Here is a 27895-nt window from a genome sequence, read left to right as displayed (position 1 = left end):
GCAAAGTTCAACAAAGTCCGTATCCGTTTCCTCGCCCTCATTTGTCGTTTCAAACCGCGGGCTTTAGTGAAAAAGTTTCCAATTTCTGCACATTCGGCTGCGTCTGTTTCCAGAGATTGCCTGTTTTTAATTCTTACCTTTTCCACACCATCCTTGCTCTTCCTGTTTTCATATTTCAAACACCTCTGACCGTGTGCACATGCACGGACGTGTTACGTCAAGGTGCGTCTGCAAAAAAACAAAGAAAGAAGACGAGCAGCCAGTGGAGGCGGCCCAGGAACAGCAGTAGCAGCATAATGATCAACCCAGTGCCATGACTGAACACCGGCCCACCGGGAATTGTCGCGGTCCTCCCGATTAGCCACCCCGGGCCTGGCATTAAGTACTTACAAAAAAAAGCGAGGTCAGTAAGAGATTTCTGAATGTGAGTATTACTTTTGTGGGCACGATACACAACAAAAAACAGCCACAAAAGAGTCACTGAACCACAAAAGTGGATTATAAACTCCATTCATCGAGCATCTGGCAAGTATTCAGTGGAGATATCAGAAATGTGGATCGTCACTTTCACAGAAATGTCCTTTTGTTCCGTTTCTGTTACCTTATGTGCACGTAGCGGTTCAAAAATATACCAAATGAGAGATGGAAAAAAGGGGAATTAAATCTCATTGTGTTTGGCGTCTCAGTCGTATTAAGGTCAGTGTTGTCGGTGCAAGAAGTCTGTTAGTTGTCGCACTGGTTTGTTGAGTAACAGCCTCAGCTGTAAGTCTGGGAAACACACAGTCATGTTCTGATAGACGCTTTGTTATTTAGGCTTCAAGCACCAGCTTCCAACAGTAAAGTGTTGTCATCGTCACTGACATCATCCTCCACGAAGCTGCATCCAAGTCCTAAATGAACTGGCAGCAGCAGTGTTGGCTGTCGCAGCCGCAGTCTGGACTGGACGACATCAGGAACAAACAAACAAAAACAAGGCTGTGAAAATGGCAAACAACCAGTTTCAGTTTCGCAACGTATTTACAGGCTCCCGGTGCTGCCTGGCAGTGTTGATCACTGGGATTACAGAGCAGGAAGCAACTCCCAGTTTAGCCTAGCGGAGCTGGAGGAAGGATCATTTAAACAGAACTACACCATAAAATAATCCATCATAAATAAGACATCCAAAATAAAAGTCCTCTGTTCTCTGTTGCTCTTAGATATTATACATTTAAAATAATAATCTTCAAATTAACTTGTAACTAAAGCTGTCAGATAAATGTAATGGAGCAAAAAAGTACAATATTACACTCTGAAATGTGAAGGATTAAAAGTATAAAACACTCCAACGACCAATATGTTGTTCTTGACTAAATATATTTGAGAGTTGCAGGGTGTTGGGGTCAGACGGATCAATGAGGCTGTTATTAGATTATTTTATATTACGTCACAGATTCCTGTGGAGAGTGTCTGCAACAAAAACATGGCGCAAGATGTTTCCTCAGTGTTTCTACTTACATCAAGCAATAGTACATTCCTGACTGAGTATGTGTATTCCCCACAATACTCTCAGTATGTACTGTATGTGTTTGTACAGTGCAGTAGATCTGAGACAAACAAACCAGAACAGAACTGTAATAATAATAAAAATATTAAAGTATCAAATGGAAGCTAACTGCACAGGGGTCACAGAATGTACTCTGACACTTATTTTGTAGAAATTATTGACATGTAAATTTATTTTCTAGTACAATTAGTTGATAAGAGTTTAAGTGAGAGCATGTAGCTTTACAAGATAACAGCAAATGTTAAAAATATTTTATAGAAAATAGTCATAATCAGTAGACTGACTTAGTTTTTACAATATCTACACTAGTTGCTTTAAGCTGCTTTATGTCATTACTACAAAGTCAAGCTTATATTTAAAACTAAAATAAAGATTTGAATTTATCTTTTTGAGTTTTTTTCTCATCTTATAAATATGATGATATAAAATTTGCAATTTTTGCGAAAAACGAAGATAAGCATCAGTAAATGCAAGCTAAGTAGTTAGCTAGCTAGCTGCTATGATAGTCTTTGCTAAAGCTACCGTAGTTCACCATTTTTTTAAAACCTGTTTGTTGTATTTGTGTATTGATCTTCCAGTCTCTTGGTTTTAGAATTTGTTATATCAAAACCATAAAGCAATCTTTACATTTTGTTAAAAGTAGCAGTGAATGCAGGCTAGGTTGTGAGCTAGCTCCTAAGCTAGCCTTTGCTAAATAAAAGCTACTGCAGTAGAATCTGATTTCAGACTGGAATTTATGTAGTTTCATGTAATTTAGAAGTTTTTTTTATTACTTGTAATGTGGTCTTGTGTTTTTACTGAATTATGCTTTGTCATTTTTAAAAAAAAATATTTTCCTCTCTTGTTGTAAAGCACCATGACCTGCATTTGCTGTATGAACTGTGTCATACAAATACAGTTATTCATATGCTCAGGTATTCTAACTTTAATCTGTCATTTCATATTGTCATGGCTGCCAACTTGTGACCACACTTTAGAGTGAGATTTGGTTTGTGCCAGATGCTGACAGTGGGTCTGGGCCCCCCCCAGAAAAATTTTGAAAATTATTGATCCTATTTCCTGCATTCTGGTGTAAATTAAGAGCATTTTGCCCTTTTAAAATCTTATTATAGAGATAACATTCAGGGATAATAAAAACAAACAAACAAACATTGAGCTTAAAAAAAAGCAGAAGAAAAACAGAGCAAGGGCAGGCAGTATTGAAAATGGTTCTTCATATAAAATATGGATGAAAGTTCTGTGGCTGGATGAGTACAACACATTTCAGTATTTTCCATAAATATAAGCATAATTGAAATAACTCCAGCAACCACTTTGTAACATTTGTCTTGGAGGATTTGAATGCACACACTCAACAGCTTCAAGTTGACCACATCAGCCAACTAAACAATAAAAAGTGCTTAAGCAAAAAGAAAACATATCTTCATAACTTAATTTATCCATTCACTGAACAGAATTACAATCAAACACTAAACTCTCTATTAAATGTCAAAATAATACATGTGACTCTAAAAACTCAACAGCTTTACAAACTCTGAGACTAAACTCTCCACAAGGATCCAAAATAAGTTGGACTTCTACATGAGAGCTTTAATTATTCTTCATCTACTTCCTGAAAAGTTTGGTCAATAAAAAGACAAAAACTAATGTTTTCAGCTGAACTAAAGACAGACTTTGTGATATTTCTGATTACATGTTGTGTTGTTGTAAACTTAATCTTTCAAATAAACACCCTCCTAACCCCCTGGAAATCAGCTTTTGTCCTATTTTTGTGTCGCTCCTTGGCGACCCTAGACAGCCGGTTGTAATGTTTTTTGAGCAACACACCATACTATGACATTTTTACAGTGAAGTTTACAATCAAAAGATCAAATCAAACTAACGTCATTGGTGCATTCAGTTGCAGTCAGACAACGAAGTTGCGTTCTGGAGTGTCGGAAACCGGAGTATCAGTAATGTAAATTTCCAAAGAAAATTTTGGAAATTAATAATGTAAAATTTTTTCAGATCACGGGGCGGGGGTGCGGGTGGTGGGCACTGCCCGGGCAGCACTACACACAGGCTTTGGTGCATCACTCAGAGCAGTGGTTCTCAACCCTGTTCCTCAGGACCCCATGTCCTGCATGTTTTAGATGCTTCCCTGCTCCAACACACCTGATTCAAATGATCAGCTCGTCATCAAGCCTCTGCAGAAGCCTGATGATGAGCTGATCATTTGAGTCAGGTGTGTTGGAGCAGGGAAGCATCTAAAACATGCAGGACATGGGGTCCTGAGGAACAGGGTTGAGAACCACCGACTCAGAGACAGACGGGCTGAGAGCTGCCCAATGACTGGGGAGCGAGTAGGACGGAAAATGCGACTGGATTTTCACAAACCTGGTGTTCTCCGGAGTAAAAACGCGAACTGGATTTCCCCAAAGGTTACATATTCCCATAACAGCAAAGTAGAACTTTTTTTTTTTTTGCCCACGTGATATTTGGAGTGTGGTGTGAGAACGTGTGAAGGGAATGAGTTGTGTGTGTCTCACGGCCAAAGCGTGAGACTGGGCAGCCCTGTATTGTGCTTAGGTGTCATACATGTTCCGCATTTAATTACATTTCCACCAAAATAACAAGGTGCTGGGAGGGTCTGAAATTGGCCCTACAGCATGTTTTAACCCTTTTGTGGGTTAATCCAGGATTGGCCAACAAAGAAGGTGAACATGCGGTTTAATTCCATCCAGACATCAGTCGAAACTGGTAATATTTGTTATTGAGTCAAACCAGAAACTCCTCATGCCAGAACATGTATGAAGACTTGTTCAATAGTTGACTCAGGGGTTGCTTCATTATTGGTAACCTACATAATTCAGAGTGTGTTTTACTCCAACTTAGAAGTCATGGCATTTGAAACAAATTGATCAAAACACGAACAAAAGGAAATAGTATTAGAGTGACAGTGGCCAGAGAACAGGTCGAAGTATGAATGATAGATACTGTGTGGTTTAAAATAGTTAAAAATGTGCAGAAATGTTCAAGAAAAACCAGCACCAGGCATGATTTTGGTAATAAGACATCTTTATTAATCATTTGGAGAGACATGCTAGATCTCTGTACAGTGTGAATGGAGAGCCAGCTCTGGACTGATCAGTCTGCTGCACAGAGCTGCAACAGAAACACCTTCAGGGAATAACTGCAGCCCCCCCCACCTCTAATTCAGACCCTCTTCTTCCCCAACACACTCAGACATTGGTTGCATCACTTGGTCCATTTCCAGGGAATGTTAAAACAGGCCTTCAGGAAACAAACTGAACTCTACTTTCATATCTAAAGGGAACAAAATACAAACAAGTGTCTGTAGCTACCAATCAATCATTTTGTCCTCATTTAAAAAACAAATACCCATGAGTCATTTCTGAAAAGTGCTCCTCTTACTAGGCAGTAATGAGAGCAGAACATTCCTGTTTTCAGATAGTAGGCAGCAGAACCGAGGGCTCGTACATAACAAGGCTTTATGTTTTAAATTTTGGGGGGAACTTGAAATGCAACTTGTCATCCTCAAACCCACAAAAAAACGTGTTCCAGTCAAGATCTCGTATAGATCCCCCTTCGTCTCTTATTATTAATATTATTATTATTATTTGGCTCATTATGTGGGTTAGAAAGGTTCACTAGTTTTCACAAGAGTGCTCCCCTTTTTGGACATGTGTGAACAATTCATAAATGTTTCACTCTACTCTAAGACACAGTACTCCGAATGTTTTTTTTGTCACCATATTTCTAAGACTTACATCGTCACTCTAACTCTAAAACATGTTCTTAAAAAGTGCAGTAAAGATTTCACTTCAAATCAAAGTAGTGCTCTTAACACTGGCTGACCTCACCACCAGTACATTATGATTCCTGGCTCCGAAGAAAAATACAAAAGAAAAAAAAAAAGAAAATCCAAAACACCATTGCAACATTGCATAATGCCAGTAGTCAGTTTCCACACAAGCAGCAAAGAAAACGTCAGTGAGAACACGTTATGTGACAGTTTCTATGACAATCAGACATGTCTTTGAATTAAGTGACTGTACATTTACAATGAAGCTTTTCAGAACTTCATATTAACCTGAAAGGTCTACATGTGCAAATTAGTCTTTTATCAGGAATGAAGCTGATTTACAATGTTAAAGGTCTGTTTTGATCACAGGACCTACATTACAGTTGAAGGCGCACGGCAAGACGGTTTAACATTTAATAGCTAGACTGGATATGTATATAGACCTCCATAATTCAGTTAGTACTCGTCAAAAACAGCATTTGAGATGTCAACATTGGCATTGTTCCAACACAAATGATGTCGCAGGTATCTGCAGATGAATTATGACTCACTGTAACTCCAGTTTGACTTGTCATGAACTAGTTTAATCCATCCATTCTTTTACTTGTGCCCATCTGGCATCAGGTCATGGTGGCAGCAACCTGAACAAGTTATTCCAGACCTCCCTTTCCCCACCATTGCTTTTCAGCTCCTTTTCTGATACGTTATCACTCCACCAAGTTCTGGGTCTCGTTCAAAATGCCCAGGAGGCATCTAATCAGATCTGAACTACCTCAGCTGGCTCCTTCCAATGGAAAGGAGATGTGACTTCACCCTGAGCTTCAACTAGAGCCTGAGCTCCTCACTCTATCTCTAAGGCCGAGCCCAGAAAATCTAAGGAGGAAACTCATTTTGGTTGCTTGTTTTCTCCACACAGAACTCATGACGTTAAGTGACAGCTAGAATAATGACCACTAAATCAAGAGCTTTGCTTTCTGGCTAAACTTCCCTTTTACTACATTGGTCTGGTGCAATGGTCACATTGCTGTGACTTCCATCCACCATCCATTGACATGTTGGTCTTCTAACATCAGTTCAAGATGCCTTCAATGTCTCTCAACTCAATCTATCTAAATCATTCCTTTCAACACTCTTCAATTAAGTCTGAACTGGTCCTGATGTTGTAGATAACACAAAACTGGAACTATGTCTTGTCAAAATTTAATAAAAGGTATCTTGAATTAGAGTTTGGATTAAGTCAAGGTGCAGATATCTGTAGTTATGGCCAGGAGGAGGTGGAGGCAGCTCATGTTTCAAACATTCTATGGTGCTGCAACCGTAATGGCACATGACAGGCTATTATATCACCATGTCAGAGGAGCCCAAGGCTGAAGTTCTTTTAGATTTCTTGTTCAAGCCTCTAATGAACCAAGCTTTCCTTCTCCACAAACTCCTCACTGATAAGCTCTTTCTATTTCACAGCATTTTCTAACTATTTCATCCACCACAGCAGCTGCTACTACTTCTACCACTGTTCTACTGCTTTGCTGGGACATTTGAGACAATGGCAGCTATGATACTGACGAGTCAAAACTGAATTACAGATATCTGTAACTGTCTTTTAATTACTATCACTCAAAATGCTGCTGTTGATATCTGCAATTTTAATTCCAGATAGTCAAACTCTGCTATTAAACGTTCAAACGTCTTGCCATACAAGGCGAGGGCTTTGATTCTCCACTTACAGTCCACTGTATGTGCAGACTATCATAATCACAAGAGATCACACAATGCAACAGCAGCTGTCATGTAGTGGTGGGGGGTGGGGTGGGGGGGGGTCTATGACACGCTGCGAACAAACGGTGACTTAAAAGGTGCCAGAATGTGGCAAGAATGACACAACTTGGCAGTGGCCCTCTACAGAACTGCATTCTAATGTTGCCTATACAGAAAGCACACATTTACACGCACGCACGACAAAAAGATATTCTGAAGTCAAGTATACAAATCCAGTTCATCAACAAAAAGACTTATCAGAATGCATCAAGTCACTGGTGTAATGTTACCATTTACATATTCAAACTCGTGTACACAGTTAGACAGTACCTATGCTTAAAAACTAGGCATGCATTAGATACTCAAGATGTTACTGTTCACTTTGTCCGTTAGCGCACAATTATGGATCCCAGCTGGGTTATGGGCTGTGATTGACTGGAGATGGATAAAGAAAAAGCTATGTTAGGGGTTAGTAAGAGTTTGTGGTCAGAATGGAGTCTAGATTTCTATCTTTGCCCGTAACAACAGCTGCATCCATAAGAATGCATCTAAAACCATCTCTTCTTCTCAGGTTTCCAAAGACAGAGCTTTGCATCTTTAAAAAAAAAACATTTCCAGAGAAAATTCCCTGAATATACAAAAATACAAAAAGAAACTGGGGAAACCTTCTTTTCTACCTAAAAAAATTGTATACACATATGCAGCTTGGGGATATTTTTTCCACATAATTGTCGTATTTTTTTGTTGGATTATTTTTGTTTTTTTAGCAAGTTGTAGGATTTTTTTTGTGTGGCAGTTTTGTTAACAAAGTAGGCTATACTACTTTAGAACCAAATTCACATATTGCTAGTTCCAACCAGGTGAAGAGGCCAGATTCTCAACGTGCAAAGTCAACTGCGGGTTAACCAATAGGAAGCAACGTAACAAGCATGTGGGGTAAATGACGTTTGTTTTCCAGGACGGATGCTGAGTATTAACAGGAGCAGCCGCCTTCGGTGGTCTGGGGCTCCTGCGGTTTGTCCAATTTGATGTCGATCACTGTTAAGAATGTTAAGGTAGCTTCACAAACATGAAGAGATGATGATGCTGTAGAGATCAATAACTTAGAGTCAAAACAGTTAAACACAATACTATCCATACTCATGTCAAATTCTGACCTACAGTGAATTTTTATTTGACCAACGAATTTCTTCTGACTTTAAATTGCATAAACAAGTGACAAAAGACAGGAAGACGCTGTTTTTTGAGATGTTGGCATCAGAATAGCTCAGATTAATCATTGGTCAAAATTTTTAAAAAAAATCACTCTAAATCCAAATTTGCCACGAGTATGAATAAATTGAGGTGTAACGATAGCTTTAATGGACTGTAGTACCAATTTATCACCACTAGATGATGCTATTTACCATGACTTCATGTAATATTCAAGTATGTCTGACTTCATAAATACTTCAATGAGTCAGTGATAAAGAATAAAAAAATATTTAAATTACAATCGAAATACAGTCAAAAATTTTATTCCCGCATATTTATTTATATTTATTTTATTACATCAGGTTTTGGACTGGCTGCTAAATATGCTAAAAAATCCTCCTGACAATGTGTAAAAGTTATTCAGCTCAACAAGGAAACCATTCCTCTATTGTTATTGGGGTAATAAATTGAAACTGGATGTTGGCTGAAGTCGTTGGCACCGCTGTGCAGCAGTTAAAGCTGGTGCACAATGGGGTGTTAATGAGCTGCTGCTGGAAGTCAGAATGATTTTGCATTTTTTTCCCCCCCACAATGCAGATAAGGTGTTATTCCCAGCAGATCCTCCAGGGCGTTTCTTTTTTTTTTTTTTTAAATACTCTACACTGTGAGAATGAGCTCCTTACTCTTGTGGAGACAGAAAGTGTATCATGAATGAGTGCTTGCGTCCATAAACTACCTGCTGGTAAATGTGGCGGTGTAGCAGCAACCTCTTACTTATTATTCATTTTCAGGGAACATTAAGCATGTAAAAGGAGGAGGCCTACAAAAACTGTGACCCACATATTCATAAAGTGCGATCGGAAACAGTCCCACTGTGGCTCTCAAATGCCCACCTTACAGCGGGGCTTTGCACTGTGGCTGCTGCAAACTGTTCCAGGCAGCAGTTCGAGTGTGTTTTTTCATGTTTTATGGTAGCATGTCATCCTGACACGATGTCGTTTCAAGGGTAGAGTTTAAATAGAAGAAAGACTTCAGCGTTGGGTTGGTTCCCATCTGGAATCTGAAGGTTTATCTAGACTGCCAACATCCAGCATCACCAAACCAAATGAGATTCGTCAGTCCTGAATATTTTAGATTTTAGTCCTCGGGTAACTCTTATGTGTGAGTGTGTGTTTATGTGTGTGTGTGGACTGTATAGTTCGTAAATATATTCTGAAATCTTGAGCTCACTGTGTAACAACAGATGGATGACTTGCAGGCCTTGAGGATGTATTAGCTAGCTACATGTAACAGCATAATTAAATGACAAAATTACAGTTACTGAGAAAAAAATGTAATTAACTTATAGTCACTCAACAAAAAACTAAAGATTAAAAAGGGATTAAATCTGAGTACATTCTTTTTGGTATAAAGCTTACATGTAACTGGAATGTAACATTCATTCTGCTGCTGTGCATTTTTTTTTTGCCATTTTCAAACAAAGTGAATCAGTAAAGATGACTTCATAATATGGGAGATTTCATGCAAATTTTGAGTGCTGATTTTCTATTGGTCCTCTTGTTTGAATTTACCAGTCAAATCAGTGTGTGTTGCTCTCAGCAACCTGAATTTGCCAGCTGATCACAGCAACTCAGGCAGCCATTTGTTAAAACAGGACTATCTTTCAATGCAGTGTTGAGTACTTTCATGAAGTTTACACTGCCTTTATAAATGTATGATTTTAGGACTTTTTAACTTTTATGCCCACTGTAAAACATGGAGCAGGACTCTTACGCATAAATGATTATTTATTAAAGTCAAGATTCTCATGCTGGTGCACCTGTAGCGATGTTTTCTATGTGAACCAGCAGTAATCTGTATGCCAGAGCTGGAAAAGGTAGCAAACGTTGCTACAGAGAATGCTACAACTATGGCGGCATATCAAACATCTGCAACACAGAGCAAAACTCCAAAAAGCATTGCCAGTGTTTGAGCAATAACTCTCACTGCAAGAATAAGGACACAAAAGTTCCACACTGCAGGTCTGACAAACTCTTGAACTCGTATTAAAACGAGAGTAAAAAACATATTTGGGTGGTGAAAAGTCAGTATGCAGATGCAGCTACAAGGTTCAACCTAAAAACCTAGTTTGAGTCTCTGACACCAAGTGATGCCCTGTGAGCATAATTAGCATTATAGTTAATGGGACAAGTTTACGGCAAGTTTGTGTGAGCTTTATAGCAGAAAACAAATGCCCGTTACAGCTACAAACCCATTGAGTAAAATCAGTAAAGCTGGACACTGTAAAGAGCTAAAAAAAAAGACACTATAACATTTCACAGAGCTGAGGGGAACTCCTGAATAAGGGGATAATAAATAATCTCTGGGTTCATCCCCATAAGCAAACGTTCAAATGCCATTTGTTTGACTGTTTATACAACTAATACTGCTTGGAGCAGCTTCATTAATCATGGCTGTAACTACAGCTGCACCTGAATCAGAATTTTCAACATGAGTTGGCTGACTTTTCTCCTTAGCAGGGAGACCTTAAGTTTTAGGCTACATGTGTTGAGTCTAACCAGGCTCATGAGCTGCTAACCTTTACTGTATAGATAAACTCTGCATTGGTGAGATGGACTCAAATAGAGCCTCTGCCATAATATAGCATGAACCAGAACAGTCTCAACACTTTATAGCTCACTACAATAACTTAATCACCCTCAGTCATAGTGGTTGTGGCTCCATGTTACACACTAGAGTCACACACTTCACAGCACTGTAAACTCATCTCATTTCACTAAGTTCAGCCTCCTCATTTCCTCTGTCCTACAGCCTCCTGCCCATGACCCAGAAATAAATCCCGGTGCACCATCACAGAAGATGTCTCAGTTCCTAAAATGCAACTCGAGGAGCTATGTTCGAGGATGCACAGGTTTATCCTTGATGCATTTCTAGTAAAGTCTTTTCTGCAAACCTTAGACACAAGAGGCGTGACACAAAGCTGTAATATACAAACCATGTCAGGAGAAGGACTGACAGATTTGTGTATATGATATATATCATATGTGACTCTCTTTATTTGTATAGTATTCTTTTGTGTGACTCCGACTCTGACTCTTTGATACGTCATCGATAAAAATGTATGACATCTGTATATTCTTGTCACATTTTTCCACATAAATGAAATTATGAGTAAATGCAAGTTGTCATGAACACTGTTCTGCTCATTTTACAGAGATCATAAAATATAGTGGTAGGCTTTAATAGAACAATGCACTGATGATAACACACATCATATTTAATTGCTGTTGCTTTAAAGCAATGAATGGCCCAGAGGCGAAGATGACTCTTTTACTTTACTACCTGCTTGAAGTTAAGGAGAGGAATCGAGGACGGTAGTGAAGTGAGATGAGGGGTGGCTCTATGCCACACACAGGTTAACCTAAAGACTACAGTCCTTAAATGCTCAACTGGCAACAAAACTATCAATTTACTTCATGTTTTAGCTTCTTTTATCAATCACCCAAAACAGAGCAAGCATTGTCGTGTGGACAAACGAATGCTTAACTTGAAGAATCTGGGTTCACTCACAGATCTTTGATGCTTCAAGGCACCAACTTTCAGGAAGGAGCCCTTGATGTTATCCTGGTGAGTACAGGTTTCTTTGAGGAGACTCTTATTGTTGAGAAGACAACACATGCATGCTGACATAGCGCTGTTGTCTGTTGTAACAGCATTTTGTGATTTATACAGAAAACTAAGGATTGATTGATTAGAGCCCTGTTGGATAATTAAGACCAATATTTGTCATTTTTCCGATATCTATATCGTTATGCTTATTAAATGATAATTGCAAAATTAAATGCATGATTTTGCGTCTCATGCAGCTGCTTGTCTGTCTGTGGTCATTCTGTGGTCTCAACAATGTCTCTCTAGCAGTGGCACAACCCAAAAAAAACACACAAGAAACACAGTCATCACCACAAACCTGGAAATTTCCTGCTTTCACAGTGGCTAAGGCTATGCTAACAGCTAGCGGGTAAGTTAAAAGGCAGCCACAGATTAGTCTGGAAAACAATAATTAACTAGAAAAGCTCCTAGAGAGCGTAGTACTCCCCCAAGGCTGTTCATTCCAACATTTGGCATTGTCGGAAATGCAGGATTTTTTTTTTTTTTTTGTTAGAAACGCAGCATTTGTTTATTAGTTATTGATGATCAGGAATCATGGCAACATTAAATGTGTTCATTTAATATAGATGTACACAGAAACAAAACAACCTTGCATTGAGCACAGGTGTGTGTTCTGCATGTGTACATTATGTATAGACATCAAGTCGTGTGAACTAAATAGATAGCGGGACTCAGAAACAGCCCCACAATATAACTCCTAATAATTGTTCCTTGTATAATTTCCAACGGATAAGTTCTGATAAGTCAGCAGCGGTTGATTTTTATTAGGATCGCAATCATGTGATCGTCAGCAGGCAGCTGATGTAGTTACAGCGATGGTGTGCCGCTATCTTGCAAGGATACAGAAATCTTTAACAAATCTGTGGATCCAGACTATAAGCCACATCACTGCTAAAATCTAATTACTTGGTCCTTGTGTCATTTCTGACCTTCCCTGAAAATTTCATCCACATCCGATAGTCTGTTTTTGAGTAATGTTGCTAACGGACAGACAACCAACACTGATCATCGCATAACTCTGCCATGTTCCTTAGTGGAGTAATAATGCTTCAAGGTCTAGACCTTCGTGGGCAACACAAGAGACAGAACAAAGAAAGATTAAAACCGAGAAGAACAGCTGACAGAACTGCAGGAGACAAACTGATTAATATCAATCAATGGATCATTAAGTAAACACAGGAGAATGGCATAGCATCCTGTGATGTTTTGACCCTATCGATCCGATTACTGGGACCTGCTTTATTGATAAAGAACCCTAGTTATGAATGACAGGCTCCCTCCTATCAAATGTTGTTATAGTATGACATATGATAAGACAAGACAAGACAAGACAAGATATGTATCAGCTCAAAATTTTGGTTCTTGGTCTTTCCTGACGACCAATAATCTGCATCTTTGAAAAACTCGTACAGCCAATCCCTACTGACAACACAGATGACATATTCACTTGCCAAGTTTAAGTTGAACGGCTCTGTCAGAACCCAGCATCAGTGACAATGAAAAAGTTTTAAACACAAACTATTAACACAATCACGAAGCTGCACTTTATCGGTCTTTTTTAACCATCCTGAGGTTGCTATGATTTATTTTGCTTTCTAACTCGCTTATTAACATGGATGACCCCTGCACTTGATCTGGGTCAAGCACCTTCTTCACTCTGGCTGTCTGCAGACCTGCAGCGATAATGACACACCATGATTAGGTAGGAAATTGTTCTGAGAAAGAGAGCAGAGGACTGCACCAGAGGCCTCGACACCAACCATAAATCAGCGTGACCCGTCTGTCCCCAATTTAAAACCAGCAATCAAAGGAAACAAAGAACATACTGTGAATGCTGCTTAAACACCTGCCTAAATTCACAAATCTAAGACACACACTGTTCAGTAATGGTTCTATTTTATTTGCCTTTGATAGCTTTCTGATGTCAAATGCTTTGAAGTCCATAAACCCTTGTTTAAGACAAAGAAAATTATCCAAAACACCAAGCTTAGAATTTGCAGGTGGTAATACAGGAGCCTCCAGGCTATATAACACAACCTAGACTGAACCTATCTGTGCCCTTCTCCCAGTGAGATCAATACTATTCACAATGCAATAACAACAGAGAAGCTGCTCCATTAAGTGACAGTGTCAGCAGGGGCACATCATCTGCCATCCATCAGTACACCTCCACCTCACCAGCCCGCTCCCACATCCATTATACCTCATTAAGGCTCTGACAAACAGAGCGAAAGATAAAGGCAATCGGCTGAATGTGAGATGTGCATTGTAACCAGGAAATATGGCCGATAGAGAGTCCTGATGGGTTACCCAGTTTACTATTGAGGCGGTGCAGTTTGGAAAGGCTAAACAACTTCCAGTAAACGATGAGTAGGTGACCATCAAAGACACAGAAAGACTAAATGCTGGCCTGTCATCACTCACACCAAAATTAGCGCCTGATTTATGTTGACGTTGCGGCTGATAAATGCTGCAGGACACACTGTGAGATGGCTTCACATTGAAGGAGTGGTGACGGTGCTATATGGTAAAACCAAAAGCTATTTTATAATTCCTTCACAGTTACCATAGAGATGGCACCATGCTTTGTGTGTTGAGGAGGATATGAAGGACGGAAGCTCTCAGGGGAGAAACTGTGACAAAATGAAATAATGTTGATTTATATACAGATCTAGAATAACTGCCTAGTGGATATATGCCTGCACTGACCAGTCACCTTGCAGTTTACATTCATGTCTGTCAGGGCTCATATATACAGTAAAGACTAAAAAGAAACTGAATAGATAAGCGCCAATGAATATTGTCAACAGATGATACCAAATGTGAAATATGGTCAAGCAGCAACCTCCAGGACTGAAAAGGCAACCCGGTCTCACGGGGATTCGTGAAACTGTCACGTAAGTTTTAGTTTCGGTTTCGTGCGCACCAACACGATTTCGTCATGTTTTTCGTGCCGCTCACCACGAAATGTTTTTCGCTGTGGTAATCACATCTGAAAGTGGTTTATACCGGCGGATTCATGACGATCTAAGCTGTCCATCGGCGTATACTGCTTGTGTGATCGCGTTTGCGGCCGCCGGCCGCCGGACATTCTTGAAATTCCTATGCAAATTGGTAAGTGTACCACCGGCTTATGGTTAGGTTATGGTTATGGTTATGGTTAGGGTTATGTTTAGGAACGATGTCATGCAAAATATAGCGTTGGATTCGCCACGGTTTTACATTAAAAATATAATATACACATTCTTTTGAAATACGTTCTGAGTGGCACGAAAAGTCCGCCGTTTAAAATACATTGGTGTGCATTTCGTGGTGAGCGGCACGAAAAACATGACGAAATCGTGTTGGTGCGCACGAAACCGAAACTAAAACTTACGTGACAGTTTCACGAATCCTCGTGAGATCGGGCTGCAAAAGGTAAGCCAATGTGAAAGTACCACAAACTGCTGTTCCTTCAATGTCCACATGAGGCTGATTCCAAAAGTGATTCAGTCCCCTAGACTCCAAAGTCAAAATATCCAACTTTACAGCAGAAATAAACATGCTTATAGCTTAGTACAAAAACATTATTTGGTTTCAACAACTGATTTTCCTGTTAATTTATATAAAATTCACACCTTTAAATTATATCAAGCTCAAAGTTCTTTATAATTAAGGATGTGGCTTGTGACAGGTGGATACCATCACATGAAAGTCCATAGCTTCACTTCTTTACTATTTTTTTTGGATGAGTTGGGAGTTATGAGGCATCAGGCACCATCCCTTTTAGAGCAAGCCTCAAGTGGCCATTTAAGGAACTGCGATTTTCACCATTTACATGTTGGCTTCCTGTTTTCAGCCCTGATGGTTGCCTCTTGGATAGTATTAGCAAATGATGAGCAGTGCCTGGTGCTCGTCTGCCACGCCTGGAGTTCTGCCAAAACATGTCATTGTTTTTCTCATAAGACCAGAGGATTGTTAGCTTTGAATGCAGTTTGGCTTCAAAGGGCTTCTATTTAGTCGCTCTACCAGAGCAGTCTGAATGATCAAGTGCTGCTGTTTGTCCTTTCTGCAGAGAACTTCTGAGTAACATTACAGTGACCATTGGGTCACTTCCTGACAACTTTCTTGCTCAATTATTCAATTTGTCTGGACGGCAGACTCCAGGAAGAGTCCTGGTGGTTTCAAACTTCTTCCATTTCACAGTTATTGAGGCCACTGTGCTCCTGGGAACACTGAGAGCTTTAGAAATGATCTTTCACTGCACCTTTGCCCTGATCTCTGCCTCACTACAGTTTCATTGCAGAGGTCTGCAGAGAGTACTTGGACGTCATGGTTTGAGGTGCTTTCCAATACCCATCCTAACTTAGTACATAGTATGCCAGAGAAAGTTTTAGAATGTCTCAATGCATAGGATATCGAATGCAGTCTGCAACAAAAATACCAGGATGTCGTTCTGTATCTGGTCTCGTTTTGCATTCTGCAAGCCAGCATGCCTTTGTGGCCATTTTGAAACGCAATCCTCAGCAGAAGATACTCTACATACGTCACGGTGCCTCTTGACAGTTATGAGTTTGAGCCACTGAGAGTGCACAGTTATCACGCTGCAGGCAGCGATGAATATAAGAGCAAGACTGTCAGAGCTTAAGGCAAAATAGCATGACAAAATATGTGCCTGCCTCATGCAACTGCACATATTTTGGAAAAGCAGCTACAATATGTACTAAAACTAAAAACACAATCTATGTTATTCAAAGGCAGGGTAATTTTTTGTCCTGACATGCAGTGTGGATTGTGGGATCTTATATACACAACTGTGTGTCTCTGTAAACTCTGGTTTGCCACAGGTAGACTCCAATCAGGTTCTATACATGTCAAAACAAACAGGATGCAACTAAAGAAATTGTGGAGTGTCACAGCAAGGATGGATTACTTTGGTAAATACCTAAAACTCTAAATAATGTTGCAAAAAAAATTCTATAACTTTACTGGGTGTAGAGTTATTTTTTATCCATTGAAAATGAAATGTACAACAAAATAAATGTGGTAAAAGCAAAGGATACTGGCTTATTTTTTCAATAAGTGTACCTGAGTAGGTTTATCTGCTTTTGTTTTGTAATACTTGTTTTAATTGAACAGAAAAAAGTATAATCTATAAGTCTGCAAAAGTCTTCCTCATTGTTGACTGTGAAAATAGTTGCCCTCGTTGTCGGATACGATAACAGATGTAAAAAATCAATGCAGGAGCAGGAGAGGAGCTCAGACAGCCCGAGGGCTCTCTTCACTTATTGATGAAAATTACAGCCAAATCTGTCTCAGCTGCTGAATTTGTCTCCTTTAACATCAGATAAATACACATATGCAGTGAAGAATTCCACACAGGGAGCATACTGCAGAAATTCACTCCTTAAATGAAATGAAAACCAATAAATTCTGCTGTGTGTTTATCAGTTTACAATTTATGAGGGTGGAAAAGCATCTGTGATGCTGTTAATGCCTATGTGATGAGTTGTTTTGCAGAATTAATGCTACTTTTACTTCCTGAACAGAAACAATATGGTGCTAGAGTTTAGTTTTGTTTTGCTGCAGCTCCTGACAAATCTTCCACAAGTGAAGCTCTGACACCTCACCTGGCAGCAGCAGATATGAAGTGCCATTGAGGAGAGTCTGACTGATGGCTGGTGGCTGAGACTCCTGTCACTGGTTTAAATGAGCAGGCCTGCCTCCCCACTGCAGACAAAACTGCAGGCACTGACTGTCTGCCTGACTGACCGCCCCCTCACTGCACTCGTCAGGCACCGGCGCTGAAAATCATCCAGCAAGAGTGTCGCAATGAAAACACATTTAATTAGACAGGTAGCTGTCACCTCGTTAAACAGATGCCAGAACGCTGAGTTCAATCCCTGAACTCCTTTAATTTAAAAAGTGAGCAGTGAATGATGATATCAGGATTAAAATGCTTTCTCTGAGCTTAGTCTGCTCACACATTATTATTATTAGTAAAACGGGTATTTTATAATATGAGAATGTGATTTTTGTGCTACAATAATGTGTCTGTTAGTCAAAGGATACTCCCTTCTTTGCTTGTTTCTTGCATGCTTTCCATCCCTGGAAGGGCAGCTGCAACACGCCGAAACAGCTGGAAAACAGAAACAAAGGAAGACGCTGATTACATGATTGAAACACAACATGAACGCTTACATTATTTTAAAAGTCATCCTTTGGTTGGGATTAAATCCCCAAAAACTCATGTCTGTGTATCAAAGTTACAGCTTTTTTTTTTATTAAAATAAACCCACCATACCTTAAAATGGTCTTAATGTAAGTCTATACGATTGTTTTTTCGAGAAAATGCAGATCTATCAAGTGCTTACATCTCTGCTTGCCCAACCCTCCCCACTTATCGCAGGTCAAGCACACCAGCTTCAGCACTGTAGAAGTATTCTGTGATACACAACAGCTAGAAGTAACATAGGAGTAATAAAGCCATACATGTTTATCCTGGAAACTGATTCTGGAGAAGAAGAAAGCTCCACTTTGACAGTACACAGGATAAGTTCTGTAGGTTTGTCACATATGAAACCACAAAAGTCTGAATCTGTATTTTTGACTCTCTATGGTACACTGCAGCACAAAATACTCAGCAATGGCTTCTTATTTTGCTCATAATGTCTTTTCCACCACACAAAACCACAATAAAGATGTGTTAACAATGTAATAAAGTTATTTTTCTTTGGAGGTGTTAAAATGGTATGTTTTTTATTACTACTAGTGTAGCCCAACAAAGTGCATCATTAGGTAACTAGTCGTGGCTCATTGCTATTGTAGGTGCATCAACTGAATACCTGAAATCTCATCTTTGTCCTTGTCTCTCTTTGTCATCCCTCCACTCCTTTGAACAATCCTGGATAATTCTCACTGAAGCTCCAAAACTAAAACTAGCATTTGGGACAGCCATAACTAAATCTTTAGTAACAAAAAAATAATAATTATTAAGTCTTAATGCAGCTATAAGTGATGATTTATAAAAAAGGCTTTCCATTACCCCACAACAATAATGTAACTTTAACAAAAAATAAAGAATATCACAATTAGTGTGGCGACTAACTTGATCTTGGTCAAGACTATGACATTCATTATCATATGAGATACAACTAACAAAAACATTTACAAACCTGCCAAAATATAGATACCTCACACGGTCAATTAAAAGCTGCTTCAATTGAAATTTGAAGTCCATGTACTATTTGTTGTTGAGAAGTTAGTAAGTATAAAAATAAAGACATTACAGCTTCATTAACAGAAACCACACTCAAAGCATACAAACAAATATCTCAGTTGTAGCACCAGTTACAAAACTCCTGAATATATTACTCCAGACAACAGATTACATTCATGTCTGTTCCTTTTAAACACATTTATCCTTAGTAATAACAGGATGTTTTTAGCTCTGGCATATCTCCCTGTTACACCTGGCTCCGCTCTTTGTTGTGGACATCTGAGATTCAGCCTTAGTAAAAAAAAAAAAATAAACGGTGGTTAAAGTAGGTAAAAATCTTGACTTTGCTGGCACAGTGTGGGTGAAGATGACACAGCCAAACAATGGAGACACTGCAGCCTTTGGAGGCAGGACTGTGACCTTTGTTTTACAGGTTTCACAGCAGTTCTGGCATTTTGCCGTTAGTGTCCACAGCCCTGGAGTAAGGTGAAGAATAGCCTCCTCTGTCTGTGCAGCTATGGGGCGAGAGATGGGCCTGCCAGCAACACCATTCACAGACGGACACAATACAGCTGGCCTTCATCTCACTGCTTATTAACTTCACAGACAGTCGTTGTTTTGAACAACAAACATCTGTTTTAGACACAGATCACCTTTGTTTGCTGTGCTCTCTTTGTGTCTGCAACCTCCAAATCCTTACTAAGCAAATGTAATTTAAGGGTGAAAACAGCTCAGCTCTGGTGAGATTCTGATAGAGGCAGCATAAATGTCTGTGTTGAGGGGTTTGGTATTATTAACAAGATACCCTTAAAGGTATCCTGTGAAATTGTTGACCACTAATAATAAAAAAACGATTGTATGATGATAAATTTGATTTGTCTGTATCTTATGAACACACACAAGCTTCGCTGTTGGCAGTAATGCACCAAAAACAGAGCAATGCAGCATAAATCTTGGTGAAGAAGAAGAGCTGGTGCATCCTTCACTTGCTGTTTAACCAAGTCTGAATGCAAAACTGTTGCTGCTCTGTATGGATACATACAGTACTCAAAAAGGCAAAGGGATAAACTTTTTCACTGGTCGCAACAGTGTTTGACATTGTCTGTGTGTCTCTGGGCGACCCACGCAGGTATAACCACTCTGCTCTATCTTCAGTAAATCTGACATTAAAATGCTTTATTTCTCTCTTGTCAAAAGAGAGAACTTTGAAGTAAATTCTTTCTACATGTTTATTAGACCTCAGTGACACAGAGAGTTAATGTGAATACAGAAGTTGTCTCATTTCCAGTCTTCATAATATAAAGAACATGACCAGTTACACTAAAAAAGTAAATAATTGATCTTATCCATACATTGATGTACACTGCCTAAAATAAGTCCAAGTCAGACATACAGAGCGGATATATTCTTTGTCCCTCGCAGACAGAACATCCTGGATTTCCTATTCACTCACCTGTTTGACGTTGTAACCCGTCTTGGCGCTGGTCTCGATGAACATGACACTCAGCTCTTTAGCTCTCTGTTCGCCCTCCTCGATTGTGATTTGCCTGAAAAAAAGAGAGAAATTTTAATTAAGACACCGTAGATTAATGCACTAAAGCTGATAACACATTGTTTACAGAAACTGGACACAAAACGGAGGTTAATTTTCTCATATTGCCACACAAAGACTCACACTGAAGCAGCTATTTGCCGCTTGTTTTTATTAAGCTAGCAAGGACTAATTGGGTAATTGGCTGAGAATGATTAATTACATTGTCCTGTGAGAAATTAATACCAGCCAATTTGCATGACATTATAATGAATCTGGCAGTGACTGTTTGGCTCTCGATGTGAGATTGTGTCAGGTTTCCATTAACACAACGATGGAGATCGGTGCTGACTCCACAGCTCGTGCAGCCAGCAGGTTAGTCAAGATGACCAGCTTAAATCAACCTGTCACCGGCCTTCTGGGAAAACCATGACGTAATCAGCCTGTCCTCTTTATTCCTCTCTGCACATGAGGCCTCTGAGGTGTCTACTCACTGAAAAACATCACTTCTTTACTTTCGGTTCACTCCTAAAAGGTTGTAACGCACAGCTAAACCCATTCAGAGTGACAAGTTACTGCCCAGCTTCAAACACAGCTACATTACATTTAACTGATTCTCCTCCTTTTCATCACAGCACAGAAGAAGGAGAAACTCGGCCTGTGTGAGATATTAAAAGAAGTTTCTGCAGCGAGAACAGAAAACACTGCACTGGAGATGTATTTACATAATAACACCACCTGACAGAGTTGCACCAGTGCCTCTGTGACTATTTCTGGATGCATGCGTCTGAGCTCCAACTTCAACAACACCGAGGCTTATTCATCATCAGACAGGCGGTTGGCAAGAAAATTGCAGGAAGAAGAAAATGTGGCACCCTAGCAACATTCATCCATGCTAGCACAGTAGCAATAAGGCAGTAGAAATATGTGGCTTCACTTCTCATTTACAACACATATCGGAACGTTCAGAAAAGCGGCTTTAGAACAAATTATCACAAATTCAGTTACAAACTTTTACAAAAGGATTGATTTGATCATTGTTTGTAAGTAATCCAGCTTAATCCCATTACAAATCAGCCTGACTGTTAGCCCTTAGCAGCCAAAGCTTGAGACTGAAGATTTGCAGAGTTTTTGAAGTAACAGCCCTGAGGAAATATGGCATACTGAGTTATTGGCATCTTTCAAAACTGAGCATAAAACATACCTTTTTCGCAGTACAATCCTGATGACATGTAATCCATTACTACAGAGCCCTGTAGACTATTATTAAAAAAAAAACAGATTTCCTTCAGGAGCCAGTGGAGACCAAAACAGAGCTAACAGAGAGTGAATACTAGAAAGAGATTCATTAGGTACCCTGAAGCACACCTCCAAATGAACGCTAACAATGGCTAACAGCTGCAGAATGTGTGATTATGCAGCTGCTGGTAAGGTGAGGTAAGGTGATGATATGTCAGAGTTGTGTAGCATGTCGCAATGCTTAAAAGCAGCCAAAAAAAAAAATCACATATGCAGGTGAAACATTAGTTTGTCTACTTTATGTGGTGATAAAGATAATTTGGGAATTCTAGAAATCATGGCGCTGTGACAGATGATGAAATGTTTTCTGTGACTGTATATAAATGTTGATAATATTATCAAAGTATGGTCTACACTGTTCTCCTGAGGGATTGTAATAAAATGTACATACATGTGGTTCTAGGTGCATTTTTAATTTATTTAAAACTTTTTGGGGTTATTTCATTCATGTGCCATTCACGGCATGGGAAGAAAAAAGGGAACTTTAAACAGTTGAGGGGCAAATAATAAGAGCCCTTTGTCATGTAATGAAAGCCATAATATATGTGGATAAACAAGAGTACTACACTTTTCTACCTCTATACATTTTCTTTCTTATCTTTTTGCTTTAATAATCTGTTTAGTACTATACATCTGTGTTTGAAGAAGCTGAAGATTTACTGTTTAAACTTGAGTACTGAAAAATAACTGACCTCAAGTTCATGTAATAAGTGAAACTAAATTAACTTTAAAGCAAATCTCAAATTGATGTCTTGTAGTACCAGTGTGGAGTCATGTACTGTGTTAAGCAGTGTTCAGTACTTTAAAACTCCCTGAGCTGCCTGCTGTCAGTGTGCAGCTCTACAGGCTCTGCTTGGCTGATGCTGCCTGCTGTACGATGCTCACTTTCCCTCACGCACAACTCCAGGGGTTGTGCCGCACCTAAACTCTGCATACTTTAACTCCCTTAACACTGAGCACTGCGAAAAGCTCCACCACACATGAATGAACAAACCAAAAAACACAGCAAGAGCCCAGTTTATAGTCAGTCCAACCGAGGACTCGATAATCAAATTCTACTACACCACAGTAACGCAACACACAGAAATCTCTGCTTCTTCTCAAGTAATGCTAAAAATTGTATCACTGACTTGCTTGAAGATGGTTTTGAAAAGTCCAGAAAAACACACACAGATCTAGAGAAAAACACGCCGCTTCTCTGCCAAATTTTTATCTCTGAATATCTCTGAATGGCAGCGAGCGCCACTCCAAACCGTAAGTGATGCATCAGGTGCACAGGTGTTACAAGAATGAAAACAGACAGGATGCTGGCACTCACTGATAAATATTCATCCTGTTTATTGAGGGACAAAATTGACCATATTTTAGTACAAAGCCAATATCAGCACAACTGAAACCAGCAGATATGTCAATCTATTGAAAAAGAACAGATGAATTTAAACAACGATTGATTCATCCTGCATCATAGAGCACAGACTGAATGTCCATGATAAAGACTATAATGCTGAATGAAGGATGATGCATCTGCTTTATTTACAGGATTATAAGCGATTTTTGGGGTCTACTAGAATATATTTATATGCTTTAATGTTCAAAAAACACATTATTTTTCCCATAAGGTACTGTCCCAGCACCTCTTCTCATTGTCTGCCTGCCAGATGGTTGAGGAACACGAGGAAGTGCAAGGAAGCGTTGGTACTGTAAAACCAGATCTCTGAGGATGGGGATGTAGCACCGGTGAAGGAGCTCTAGTGGGTAAAATGGTGGACTGAGTGGAAGCTGCATAGTGATGTAAATAAACAACAAAAGAAAAGCTTAAAATTTAAATTAGGTGTTTTAGGCAGGAGAGGAGTCGTGCTTTCTGTGGGAGAAAATAACTTTCTTTGGTGGAAACACATACAAATAAACTATAAAACACACTTAAGTTTAATATGGGATAACAGACTCCATTATAGATGCACATTCACACTGTGTGAAAAACGATAATCTCTACATATCGAAAATCTGCCTCTCATAGTCAGATTCTTGATGATTTTCAACTCATTTCTCAGTGTCAGCTACAATATTTACACTGATGTCAAGTGCCACGTGTCTAATCAACTCATTTCAACACATGCCACCATGTGATGCACAAGTGCCACAATTACTTCTTGCAGTGTCTGTTAAAAATGTGCCTGCTCGCAACAATCTGATGGCAGCTTGCAGCACGAGCGAGTGATGGAAGCCATTGGTCAAAGGAGGAACGAGGTGTGTCAGCAAATAAACAGCTGATTCGGGTGTCAACATTGGTCTGAGGCTGCCATCCAGGTATACGATGGCAGCCTCAGACCAATGTTGACAAAAAGACAGTTAACATAATTAAGTGATGGCAAAAGTATTCACCCCCTTCAAGTCAGTATTTAGGAGATGTTTGCACATTTGGTTGCAATTACAGCGTTGAGCCTGTGTGGATAGGTCTTATTCAGCCTTGTACATATGGACACTGTAAATTTACTCCATTCTTGTTTGAAAAACTGCTCAAGCTTTGTCAGGTTGCATGGTTCGTGAGTGGACAGCCATTTTCAAGTCTAGGCACACATTCTCAACTGTATTGAGATCTGTGTTCTGACTCTGATGATGTGCAGTGCTTTGTGTCTGCCAAATATTGCATCTAGTCTCAAATATGGTCTCATCAGACCAAAGAACCGTCTTCTAGTTGACTTCAGTGTCTCTCACACGTCTACTTGCAAACTCTAGTTAGGATTTAATGAGATTTTGTAGCAGTGGCTTTGTCTTTACATCTCTCCCATAAGGTTTTGACTGCTGAAGAACAGCCAACACTTGCTGTATGCACAGTCTCAACCGCTGAAGCTTGTAACTCTTTTAGAAGAGTCATAGGTGTGTTTTGGTGGCCTTCGTCAAGAGCCTTTTCTTCGACTGTCACTCAGTTTTTGAGGAGGACCTGGTCTAGGCAGATTTACACATGTACTATATACCCTCCATTTCTTAATGATGGATTTACTCCAAGAGATATTCTGTTTTGAAAAAGGCCTTTTTATTGTAGCCATCCACCAACTTAAGTTTTATGAAAACCTTCTCTCATAGAGCATCCAAATAAATCATCATTATCAGCAGAGATGCTACTGAAATCAGAGCTAATGTAGCAGGAGTCACTGCGTAATGACACAGATTATTTATCTCTATTCACCAGCATGTCCAACCACATTTGCATGGAGGACGTCACTATAGCTAACCTGAGTTTACTTTGCGATTACTATATTCATAATGACTTGCTAACATGACACCGACACTAACACTTAAGATGACACCATTTCAAAATGGAGCCTTGAAAACTGGTGGGGCAAAAGGCCATTTTCTTTCTTCTGCAAGGATTTAGGGGGAAAAAAAACCCTCATACACATACATACAGCAAAAGCTTTATTTACCTTCGAAAAAGCAAGATAGGAGAGTATGAAGAGGTGATGTAATGCAGTAAACACCTTTACTCCATTCCCAAGGAACATTTACTTAGGGTTTAACTTCAGGACCACATTTGACACAAATATTGCAGTGAAGTCAAATTAACCATAAATTTTATATAAAGGGTTCAGTAAATTGAGGCACTCTTCCTGGAGGCCTGCATATTAAAAATGTCCCATTTTGTAGTCTAATATCACAGCTCACTTAGTGAAATATACAAGACAAACCTTTAAATTCAGGTGACTAACAGTTCACTGTCATTGAGAAAGATCTTAATATCGTCTGTAAATTGTGTGGGATAATTTATGTGCAGTCTTAATGTACCTATGCAATCTCACTGTTTCTTGAAACCAAAGATCCTATTCTTTGCCTGATGTTATGGCAGCCATGAACTTTTATTGACAGATCCAGTGAGATACATCCTGGAAACTGCCGTCAGCAGCATTTTTCCTGCTTTCCCTTCACTTACTGACGGGCTGTGAACTAAGACAGGAGTATGCCAATGGAATTTTCTCTGTGCAGCTGTAAAAGTTATTGTTACTGCACGGGGAAAATAACGCTGACCGTAACAATTAAATTACTCACTGCACGAGGATACGTTAACTGTGTCAAAACTGACATTCAATGCGGCTACATATCTGACAAGTGGAGAGAGGAGGAGGATACTCTGAAAATCATGTGTGAAAATCACATTAAGATCATTCAGCTATGCCAAGAAAATGAAATTCATTTGCTCCAGTAAAGCAATGACTTGAGATGTGTCTGAAGCAAAGAGGAAGACCAGGACTTAAAACAGCATCTGTCCAAACTAAAAGTAAGTATGCCCTTGATGATGTCATTACTTAAGACATCAGAGAAGCAAAATACAGAAAAAGATAAAATAATGCCACAAACTGGGATAATTTACTTCTTTATGCTCTGAACTCCAAAACCTGCTGCCATGTTTGAAAGGCATATTTTCATTTTTTTTAAATCGTCATAATTACACCATTTGTCAGAACCTGAATCTGTAGAAACACGAAGAACCATTTTGAACTTGAACTACTCATCTGTGACATGCTGTTCCGTCAGGAAACGTAACCAAATCTAAGCCTAAAATTGTAATATTTCATCAAAATCACTTTTTCTACATGTCCTATTTAAAAGTCCTCCACAAAATAAGCTATTTGCTCTAACCAGATTCTGTAAAAAAAAAAAAAAAAAAAAAAAAAAAAAAATTCTGCGTGCATCATGCTATTGAGAAGCCTTTGGTGACTCAGCTGTGAGCAACAGATACATGACGCAAATTCAGGGATTTTTTGGCAGAACTGCTGGACAGTGTTAAAACTGAGTTGACAGGAGATATGTCTGAAAGCAAATTAAAATTACGGTCCCCATTTTTCCAGTATTGGCAACTAATGCAACGACAACTGGATGTTGCTGGATGTTGTACATGTTGTTTCCAGGTTTTTAGTAATTAATCAAAGAAATTGACTTTTTATGTTGTCTTTTTAAGATGTATGGCATCATGACAGTGTCTACAGAGTTCTCTCCATTTCTACCAATGGTTGTTCTCTTCCATAGAGGTGCAGAACTTCTTACCGCAGTGAAACATTAGCAAACAGTGAGGAAAATGTAATACTAGTGAATCAAAAACACCCAGGAACTGCTTGTGTTTCAGAGGGTAAATATCCACTGAAAACTTACTGATTTATTTGAATGTTTTTTCTGTCTTTTCTCTCTCATTACTCTTGTGACAACATTACTGCACATGAACAGACACTTAAACAAAATATTGTGTTGTTTAATGAGACTATATTATTCAGGAATGAGTTTTTGGTTGAGTCTCTCTTTTAATTATATCTCTGGAGACTTTCTGAATAAATAAAGGTAACAAAATAAAGGATAAATACATACATTAGACCACTGAAATTCTATATATCTAAATATGCTAGGGGAAAATAAAAACTTGCAGTGGATCAGCTCTACTTTCTACGCCTCAAAACGATGATTACATTTCATAAGAAGCTAACTTTGAAAAGATTAGCAAGGCGTTTTTCATATTTTACTAATTACTTTGCATCTGAAATTTATCTCTAGCCCGCATTGTGTATGCATGCACCATTGATACATTTTGTCACCGGGACACAAGTAATTTTACGGTTCAGTTCTCCCTTTATATTCTCCTGTTCTTCCACTACTGTATGGTTCTGCTTCACGTAGTTTCATTTTTACCCTGCTTCTCTAAACATTCCCTTTTCAAATCAATTTTTTCCATCTCACAGCTCTATTAAACATCCCGTCTCATCAGCATTTTCTCAATTTCAGGTTATATACCTACTTATGCAGTACATATGCATAAAAAAATAATTCCCTTGTGCACACAGCACACAAAGTGTCACTGGAGACTAGTAAATCACTGAATGATTTCCTCAAGCAAGCAATAATTTACTCATTTCAAAG

General features: G+C 39.1%; 1 protein-coding gene across 1 annotated transcript in view; it reads right to left on the bottom strand.

The window, feature by feature from the left end:
• Positions 1–4582: 4582 nt before the first annotated feature.
• rab6ba (RAB6B, member RAS oncogene family a) overlaps positions 4583–27895 on the bottom strand; it is a 73466-nt gene continuing 50153 nt past the window's right edge. Inside the window, 3 exon segments of the mRNA XM_051947265.1 lie at positions 4583–8141; positions 18018–18084; positions 20618–20711. Of these exon segments, the coding sequence (XP_051803225.1) occupies positions 8077–8141; positions 18018–18084; positions 20618–20711 (226 nt within the window). The 3' untranslated portion in view covers positions 4583–8076.

This window comes from Acanthochromis polyacanthus, chromosome 4 (genome assembly GCF_021347895.1).
Source record: "Acanthochromis polyacanthus isolate Apoly-LR-REF ecotype Palm Island chromosome 4, KAUST_Apoly_ChrSc, whole genome shotgun sequence".
In the NCBI taxonomy this organism is placed as follows: Eukaryota; Metazoa; Chordata; class Actinopteri; family Pomacentridae; genus Acanthochromis; species Acanthochromis polyacanthus.
This window is presented reverse-complemented; position numbering and strand designations above follow the sequence as displayed.